This window comes from Microcaecilia unicolor, chromosome 12, assembly GCF_901765095.1.
Source record: "Microcaecilia unicolor chromosome 12, aMicUni1.1, whole genome shotgun sequence".
Lineage (NCBI taxonomy): Eukaryota > Metazoa > Chordata > Amphibia > Gymnophiona > Siphonopidae > Microcaecilia > Microcaecilia unicolor.
In genome coordinates, this window is record NC_044042.1 from 47,636,106 (window position 1) to 47,645,945 (window position 9,840).

At 45.7% G+C, this 9,840-nt stretch overlaps 1 protein-coding gene across 1 annotated transcript; it reads right to left on the reverse strand.

The window, feature by feature from the left end:
• Positions 1 to 478: 478 nt before the first annotated feature.
• Positions 479 to 8,785, reverse strand: LOC115482278 (apolipoprotein A-IV-like). The gene is made up of 4 exons (XM_030221944.1): positions 8,693 to 8,785; positions 7,904 to 7,979; positions 6,904 to 7,030; positions 479 to 1,854 (listed from the first exon to the last, which is right to left on the reverse strand). Exons 2-4 carry the CDS (start codon positions 7,950 to 7,952, stop codon positions 933 to 935), a joined length of 1,098 nt encoding a protein of 365 aa, XP_030077804.1. The 5' UTR covers positions 7,953 to 7,979; positions 8,693 to 8,785; the 3' UTR covers positions 479 to 932.
• Positions 8,786 to 9,840: the final 1,055 nt, after the last annotated feature.

Here is a 9,840-nt window from a genome sequence, read left to right on the forward strand (position 1 = left end):
GTGTTCTAAGCCCTTGGGCAATAAGGACCATAGACTCCTAATCACCTATCAAAAGTGATTCAATTAGATGGAAGCTAGGGGAGAATGGACCCTCGGGCACTGCCCTATTGTCCCAATGGTCTGACCCTGTCCACTGCACAATGCATTAGTTTGAATGACCCACAGAGATTGTCTTAATAGTTTGCACCTTTCTGAATTTTACAGCATACACTGCATAGTTAGGCCTGAGATTTCGAACTAAATTATCTAATAAACATCTTTCAGAGACAGAAATATGCTGATTCCCCTTATCCCAATTTTGTAACACCAATTGTATTTTGTACCCTGAAATGGCAATGCTATTACAGGTATTTGTAAGCCAGATTGAGCCTGCAAACAGGTGGGAAAATGTGGGATACAAATGCAATAAATAAAAATAAATTAAATAAAAGCCACACCAAAAGGTCTAAGTTGGTAACCACAGAGAGAAAGAATAGGGTTTGGATAATTATGTTGCATTTTATTCACTTTCCAAATTTCTAGTTTTACAGTAACCAGTAACTTCAGTAGCAGCAGTGTCTATACTCAAACTTGCAGCATGTTAACATATACAGAAGCTAGGTTAGCAGAGTTATTGTGAAAGTGAACATCATTATAATGTCCATTTCTCAAGTACTATTTCCTTCTACTGTATTTAAAGGAAGAATAATGAACAAACTAGATACTGCCAAGCTGAAGCTACCCTTAATGTACATCCATAGCCAGCTATGCGTACAGGAAATCTGTGAGAGCTGGAAGTGATATAAATGCAGCTGTACTCTTCACCAGGAATTCTCTATAAACTCAGTGTACAATGTCCTGTAAAAGAGATGGAACAGATAATGTGCATGTTTGCTTTCTCATCTTTAGAGAGATGCCCTCTCTATTTCTTACAAGGTGGTCAGATGTTACATCTAAGCAGCAGCATCAGGAGCAGGTAGTTGCTCTTGGTTTTCAATCTGGAAAGCGGCATTTAGGAAAGATCTAATCTTTACATAAACATCTTTCTCCAGAAATTCCAGCTCATCCTGTATGTTGACATTATAAGGTCCAAGTTTCTGCTTCATCTTTTCAGCTTGCTGGATGAGCAGGGTTTTGAAGGACTGTTCATAGAGGGACACATTCTGACTGAATTCCTCAAATTTCTGGTTGAGCTGCTTGATGACATCATTGCTGTTCACTTTCTCCTTCAGCTCCTCTGCTAAAGGGGTCAGATCCCGCTTCAGAGTTTCCACCTTGTCAGAGATTTGTTGATGCAGTTCTTCAGCACTCTTTTTCATGTGGAAAGCCATCAGCTCAATCTGTTGGTTGAGCTTCTCTTGCACATCCTGGGTATAAGGTGAAAGACTGTTTCGAAGCTCTAACACGATCTGATCAATCTGGGTATTGATTTTGTCAGTGTAGGGGGCCAGTTTCTCCTTAACCTGTTCTGTACCTTTGGTGATCTTCTCCTTGAACTCATCAGCATAGGGGGCCAGTGCTTGCTTGGTGTTGTCCACCGTCTCCCGGATCTTGGCTTGGAGTTCTTGAAAGCGAGGGATGAGCTGCTCACGAAGCTCCTCGGTGTTCTGGCTGACCTGGTTGCGGAATTCCTCAGCAACGGGGGTCAGTTTGTTCTTTATGTCCTCAATTTTAATAGTAATCTGCTTGTGGACCCCATCTGGGTACTGGGACAATTTCTGGTAAAGCTGGTCTAGTTCAGCCTGGATTTGCTCCCTGAGTTTATCTGAATCTTGAGTGAGCTGAGCATGGAGCTGTGTAGTGAATGGAATAATCTTCTCCTGGAGATTCCCAGCATAAAGATGCACATCTTTCAGTTTCTCCTGTATAAAAACACTGTGCAAGGGAGAGATAAAGAATTTATTACTTACTATGTGAATATTCTGAGGTTTCTCTTTAACCATTTAGTGTTTCAGAAGTGGAGCCTAGCCATTTGAATTGAGATGCATCCAGCATACCAAGTGCTGGATAAAGTTGTAATCTGATTAGTTTTGAACTAAGCACATGGTCATTTAAGGGAATGTTAATATTGTTCATGGGTTCCCCCCTTTTGTCACCACGGGACATTACACAAAATGAAAAATTTCAGGGGCCCCTCTCAACAGCCCCCCCCCTAAGAACAGATAACCAAGCCCCCCCCCCTTCTGGCTCTCCTAAAGGCAGTCATATCTCCCAAGAACCCCCTTCTCAACCCTCACTCCCCCTAGACCCCTCAGACTTACCTGAATATCTATGATGATCTAGTGGGGTTCATTTGGGTAGGAGCAATGCCCCTTGACTCCTGCCCAAACGCCATGCCACATCCAACATGATGAGAGCAACCTTTCACTATAGTCTTGGCTGTACCGCAAGACAATGGTGAAAGATCGTGGATATCATATTGGATATTATACAGACATGACCAGGAGCAAATGGGCATTGTTCTTGTCCCAATGGACACCGCTAGTCCACTTGGATATTCAGGTAAGCCTGGGTGGCCTATGGGAAGTTGGAATGGGACTGTGGGGAGGGGGATTATCTTCTCAGGAGAGGGCTGGGAGGCCTTGGATTGTGGCAGGGAGGAAGGATCAGGCGCCAACTGCATTGGCAAACAAAATCAAGTCCTGCCCATTTTCATTTGCCAATGACAGAAAATCTCATTGGCATTTCTTCTGTCATTGTTAACAACTGCCCATCCCTAGTAGAGGCAGACTGTGATTGAGATGTAAGCCAATAGGAGAAAGAGGAAAATAACATTCAGAATATATCCTTCCATTGCCATGAGGACCTATGGATTTATGGAGGTTTCTAGACAGTGTAGGCTTCAATAATTATACAATTTAACATGTCAGACTTTACAATATTTCAAAATTAGCCATGACAACTAGAATGTTGAATTAGGCAATCACATAAATATGGCAAGTGATAAACCTCATCCTGCAGACATTTGGGAAGATTGATTTACTCTGAAATTACAGAAACAGCTTTCACAGACAAGGCAACACACAGGATCTCATTGGGCCTCACTGGCTGTGATGTCATGAATGACATTCACACAGTGGTGCCAGGACCAATCAGTATAGCATGAGTGTGATATAATCTTTCCCAATCTTGACAAAATGGCAGATACCCACATTGGAGGGAAATGAATCACAATGCAACTGCTTAAAGCATAAAAGAAAAGAGGAATGAAAGTTTTAATTATACAGAATGAATCTTCCTGCCTAGTATATTAAGTTCTCTGTGCTGCTTCCTGCAAAGTGATAGGAGCTCTCTATTAATCCCTTGTGCTCCTCTACCATTTAAAAATGCAATTGCAGTGAAATGGATTTCAAACCCCTCCACCCTCTTTTTCAGGATAACCACAATGAAGATGCACGAGAGAGTTCTGCATGCATAGAGTCCACTATGTGCAAATCTATCCAATGCATATTTGTTGTAGTAATCCTGAAAACCTCACTGTCTAGATGTGTCTGCAGGACAGGGCTGAGAAGCACTGGACTAGACATCAGGGGTGTATCTGCGTGGGGCCACGGGGGCCTAGGCCCCCGCAGATTTCGCCCTGGACCCCCTTACCGCCATCAACCCTCCCCCGCCATCGCCTACCTTTGCTGGTGGGGGACCGCAACCCCCGCCAGCCGAGCCGAGGTCTTTCAAGTTCTGCTTCGTCGTCCTCGTGCTGTTCAAAGCTGATCCAGTTTCGGAGTCTGATGTCGCAGCACGTTGTACGTGCAGGACGTCAGACTCACAGAAACAGAGTCTGTGAGTCTGACGTCCTGCACGTACAACGTGCTGCGACGTCAGACTCCGAAACTGGATTTAGCAGTTGAACAGCACGAGGACAACGAAGCAGAACTTGAAAGACCTTGGCTCGGCTGGCAGGGGTTGCGGTCCCCCGCCAGCTGAATGAATATTTTTAAAGGCAGCGGCAGGAGGAAGCGGACCTTGGCTGGTGGGGGTTGGGGTCCCCCGCCAGCAAAGGTAGGTGGCCGTGGCAGGGGGGGGTCGGCGGCAGCAGCAGCGGCGGCGGGGGGGCTATAATGTGCCCCCCCACTCTGGCTCTGGCCCCCCCCTACCACCGCAGTTCAGATACGCCCCTGCTAGACATATATAGCTGGTAGAATTCCAGCACTTCTTCACAGTGAAGGTTTTTGACCTTCTGATTCCTGCGCTCTGAAAACATTCAAAACAATGTGTGCGGGGAAGATACCAGTAATGCAAGCTAATTTTTACAATAGTGTGAAACAATAACTTGAATTAGAAGACACACTAGAGACAAAGGTCCCAGATTTATGAAGTGATTTTCAAATCGGCCAGGAGCTGGAACAGGGTGCATTATCTACAAGATGATAGAGTGGACTGTCTGGGTGGTGAATAAGCATCTCCCCAACCTACTCACAGAGCGTATTCAACTGCTCATTGTTGTCAGCATTAGCTTATGCTGTGCAAGGCCCTAAGCCCCAAAAGCTAGCCTGAGGCTTTAGGGCTAGGGTTACCATTTTTTGTCCTCATAAAAAGAGGACACTTGCCCCGCCCCATTTCACACCCTCACCCCACCCCTTTCATGCCCTCACCCCACCCCTTTCATGCCATCACCCCGCCCCTTTCACGCTATCACCCCGCCCCCGGTCACCACCTTTTCCCCCCATCACCTTCCCTCCCCCGTCACCCCCCCTCCCCTTACGCTACTATCCCTGGTGGTCTAGAGGTACCTCTTCGCTCGGGGCAGGAAAGAAAGAGCCCCCTCTTTCCTGCCCGGAGTGCTGCTGCTAGCTGCCCTGCTGCATCCTGTGTGAGTCCGGCTCTCGGTGTTTCAAAATGGCCGCCGAGAGTTGAAGCAGCCTCGCGAGACGTCAACTCTCGGCGGCCATTTTGAAATGCTGAGAGCTGGACTCACACAGGATGCAGCAGGGCAGCTAGCAGCAGCGCTCCGGGCAGGAAAGAGGGGGCTCTTTCTTTCCTGCCCTGAACAGCGAAGAGGTACCTCTAGACCACCAGGGATAGTAGCGTAAGGGGAGGGGAAGGGAGTCCTGCGCCCGCCTCCGTTCCCGCCCCCGCCAGCCAGCCCGTTTGTCCAGAAATCCGGACAAATGGGCAGGCTGGCCAAATCCGTCCGGATGCCCGGACATGTCCTCAAAAAGAGGACATGTCCGGGTAAATCCGGACGTATGGTAACCCTATTTAGGGCTTACTCTGAGTATCCGCCAAAAGCCTATGGGAGAGCAGCTACTGTAAGTAGAAAGGATGTCTCCTGCCTCTGAATGTTTTAACTCCTGTGTTTCTGTGCAATAAAACAGACCAGAATCAGTGCTCAGGAGAACAATAGAAATAAACCACTGTCTCCATAAATTGTGCCTTCACAGGAAGCAGTGGCGTACCAAGGGGGGGGGGGGGCGATAGGGGCGGTCCGCCCCGGGTGCACGCCGCTGGGGGGTGCCGCGATGCGTGCCTGGCTCCGAGTTTGCTATCTTCGCTCGTTCACTGCAGCTCCCTCTGCCCCGGAACAGGTTACTTCCTGTTCCGGGGCAAAGGGAGCTGCAGCGAAAGAGCGAAGTTAGCGAACTTTTCGGAGCCGACAGGCGCGCGTCGTGGCACCCCCCCCCCAGCGGCGTGCACCTGGGGGGGGTGTCATTTTGCCGGGGGGGGGCGCATCGGAGATCCACCCCGGGTGCCATCCTGGCTAGGAACGCCACTGACAGGAAGTCACACTTCGTTCATAAAACAAACCAAATTGTATCACAGGCTGGTGTGTGTGGGAAAATATTTAAACCCATAGAGGGACAAAGAGAAAAAAAACACACACACACCCTTCAGACACACATCCATACACCCCGCCTCCTACCTGTAGCCATTCCACGCAGTTTGCCCTGCTCAGCCCTGACAGAGACTCAAACACTGATATACACGCACAGATTCAGAGAGACAGGCAGACCCTGAGACACACAGAAGCAGTGCTGTATTATCTTTCTGCCCTAAGTGGTATAAGCCTACTTCTAGATAAAATAACTTTTGCCAAACCACACTTGTGTGTTGTATTATTGTGCTACAAAACCTGCTGCCCCTAAGAAGTTGACCCAGAACCAGAACAAAGCCAAACTAACATCTGACCTCTGTGGTCATAATGGTCAACTGTGACCAGTGTACACCAGTGGTTCTCAGATCTGTCCTGGGGGACCACCAGAGACCAGCAAAAAAAGTCTAAGATCTATAATAGCCAAAGGCAGAGAACCACAGAAAAGAGATGGATAAAAGTTTATTATATGTACTACAGCTTTTGGAGGCATAGTTAATAAACTTTAAAAAAAAATGGATCCATCTTTTTTCTGTGGTTTGTGATACTAATCTTCTGTGGTTCTCTACCTGGGGGACCATCAGCCGGTAAGGGTTTCAAGATATCCACAGTAAGTATGAGATAGATTTGCATGCCTATTACTTCTCTTAGATGCAGATTCCTTCCATACATATTCATTAAGGATAGCTGGAAAACTTGACTGGCTGGTAGTCCCCCAGAATAGGTTTGAGATCCACTGGTTTGCACCATTCCATGTTTTCCTTACTTAGCTATAAACTAAGCAGATAAGAACCCACAGGATTTATGAACCATATGTTCATAAAACTAATACTCTAGTCAGATATATAAGTTTTGTTTTATAAATCAGGTTAGTACAAACCACCTTCAGTAATGAAGGGAGACGGCTAAACCACAAGAATGTGAAGGATGGAGTAACCAATTAACCCCCTTGTAAAAGGAATAGCTGAGCCAGACCTGGTTTCATCCAAGCATGCAGTCTTTCTTTATGAGGGGAATGAAATGGTTCATCCTGTCCTTTCAGACATGGAGATATGTGATTAACCTGTGGGTAGGAGGATGGGGATCAGGAGCTGATAGTTTTAAGGGGTACCTACTTGAGCTGTTGGTTAATCTCTGACTGCTGGATCTTTTCAAAGGTCTGCTGGGTATTTGTGACCAGCTGAGTAATGTAATTCCAGAAGGCATCAGCTACCCGGTCAGTGCTCAGGTCAGCCTTAGCGCCTGAAAGACAAGAACAGCGCACACACAATCATTCCTCAAGGGTTCTTTATCCTTCCTTCCCTTTGGTTTTATAACTTGAGAGTCACACACTTTCACTGTGCTGCTTCGTTTAGGCTGATGGTAAACCCTGGCTCTGACATACCTAGACCAAGGAATTCTATTCAACTTTGTGGTTAATTTGCAGTGGAAAGGACCTGATTACACCTCTCCTTATCTGCCCCCTAGAAATGATACAATAAGCCATTCGGACATGACAACTGGATAGAATTAGAGAAGTCCATTGAGAGGTCACAGGATTAAATACACAGTACCGGCAAGCTGCCTACTCAAAGTCACCTCATTCAGTTTAGCATAATGGCTCACTAGCAGTGGTGTAAACTGCCATAGAGGACCTGGTTTGAGTCTTGGGTCAGCCAGGGCTAGAGATTCCATGGAAGTAGTACTGACAGTCCTTAAGAGGAGGACATCCCAGTCATTGAACAACAGTGATACCTAGTGGATGGATTTAGGGCCCATGATTGCAGGGATCCAGGGGACCTTGTTGAGGACTATTGCTAAAATAACTGGACTAAGATTGTGGAGAGAAAGTTTTATAAAAGGGAGAAATCCCTAAGTAATTCTGAATGAAGGCTTATAGCTCTATAGACCAACAGAACCTGGTTCCAATTGGACAACTACTGGAACAGGAGGAAACTGTTCAATCAAAATTAAAATCTAGTTGACTAGTAATATACACATGTGCTGTCTATAACAAGACAGCCAGTCCATAGAATGCAAACTCTGATGGCTCAGTGTAGTCCAGGTTAGATGATTTCACTGCATATATGTCATTGATAGACAGAACTCTTCCCCATGCATCCAACATCCCCTTACCTGTAAAAGCACAAATGGCCAAGATGAGGAAAACGCCTTTCAGAGACATGTTGAGTAACAGCAGAGCTTGAGCTTTCTGTAAAACAAGGGAACACTAGTCATTATAAGATTGAAAACCCAGATCAAAAGCCAGTTTCATGCTAACAATAGCTCAGATTTGAAATTCAGTAATATCTGAATAAGAAGAGAGGGGGGAGAAAAGAAAAGAGCGAAAGAAACAAGATGGGAAAACTTACTACGGATTTTCCAAAATAAAGGGCAGAGGTCTACATTCTCTTCCACGTGGATTTTAACCCCTCCCTTCTACATCCTTACAGAATGCCCTAGAGTTCCTGGATGTTTTAGGATAAGATAGTATGCTCACCCTCTTAGTCCACTTGAATGCATAGAAATAAAGGTCAATAAACCCTTGTATTGTACTAAATCCATTTCTTAAAAGCTACATTGCCTTCATCAGGTCAGAATAAAAGCAAATCAAGAAACATATGGCTTGACCAAGAAAAATATGTCCATTTACTTCATTTTGTTTATTGCTCTTCATTTCTGGATTTGTATCCTTATATAATCCATGGAATCACACATTGGATCCCAATATCTGCCCTGGAGAAGTGGCATCTTCTGTGAACACCATTAGCTCCTTTTTGCCTATGTTTTTTTAAAACCTGAATTTAACTTTAAAAGTCAATCTGCGATTCTGCATTATACCCAATCATATTGTTAAAATTCCTTCAGGCATTCCCCTAAAGGGTTACTCAATAGCTCTAGCATCCTTTTCCTGTAGCAGCTTACCTGCCCGTGTGTGCCTGTCGCCTGCTGATAGAGAATCTCAGCTGCTACCTGCTATTTATACCAAAGAGTTCAGCTGTACAGAGAAATAGAAATTCCAGAATACACATCACAACTTGGACTTTAGTTAATAGACAACGTGGAATGACCCTATCAAGTCTCTGATCTGCTGGTGCTGTGGAAGTTCTCTCCAATGACATCAGCAGGTTTCTGTCAGATGGTGGCATTCATCATATCCTCCAGGGCACCCAGATGGTGTCCCACTGCCTCTGACTATATTTACTGACCCCTGGGTTATTGAGAGGAAATAGAAAGGGGGATTTAAGAATGGCAGGGAGCAATGAGCAAACCTGTCCAGTAATATTCTGGGCACAGATAGCTGCATTAACAGCTCACAGTACTTAGGGGCAAGCAGTATCCTTCCAACAAGAGTTGAGGATAGTGCAGGACAGAAGACTTCACAAATAAATAAATAAACTCTCATACTGCAAGGCAGCAGCTGGCACCCTCTCAGCTCTCACCTAACTGAGGATTAAGTAGCATCCTTCCAGTTCTCTCAACATTGGAAGCAGGTGGCATCTTCTCACTTGTCACAGTATTGGGGAGGAAGCAGCACCCTCCCATCTCTTACAGTGCTGGGCAGCAGAGAATATTCTCTCAACTCCCACTGAACTGGGATTAAGCATCACTCGTCCACAGTACTGGGGAGAAGGTAGCACCTCCCAAATCTCTCAATACTGGAAAGCGGGTGGCACCTTCTCACCTCTCACAGTGCTGGAGAGCAGGCAGCACCTTCTCAGCTCTCAGGGTACAGTACAGCTACCAAGTTTATTCAGTTCAAGGAGAGAGACATTTAGGTCAGTTCTGGTTTTGAACTTATATCCTAAATCTGTGTTGTAGACTCTGATTCTACCCTTTAAATCAGCACCACAAGTCCCATGACTCCTGGGGAAATTCTGCGCAATTGTACAGCACAAAATGTGTGCAGAATGCTCCACCTGTGCAGAATGCACTGACCTCTGAACAGGCTGGTTCAATGGTGAAGAAGGAATTGGCTTTGTTTGCTGCCTCCCTCCCTCCACTTTCTGGTAAAGACCTATTTAAAGTACAGTGTGCAATTTTGGAGATCATATATAAAGGATGGAGTGAGT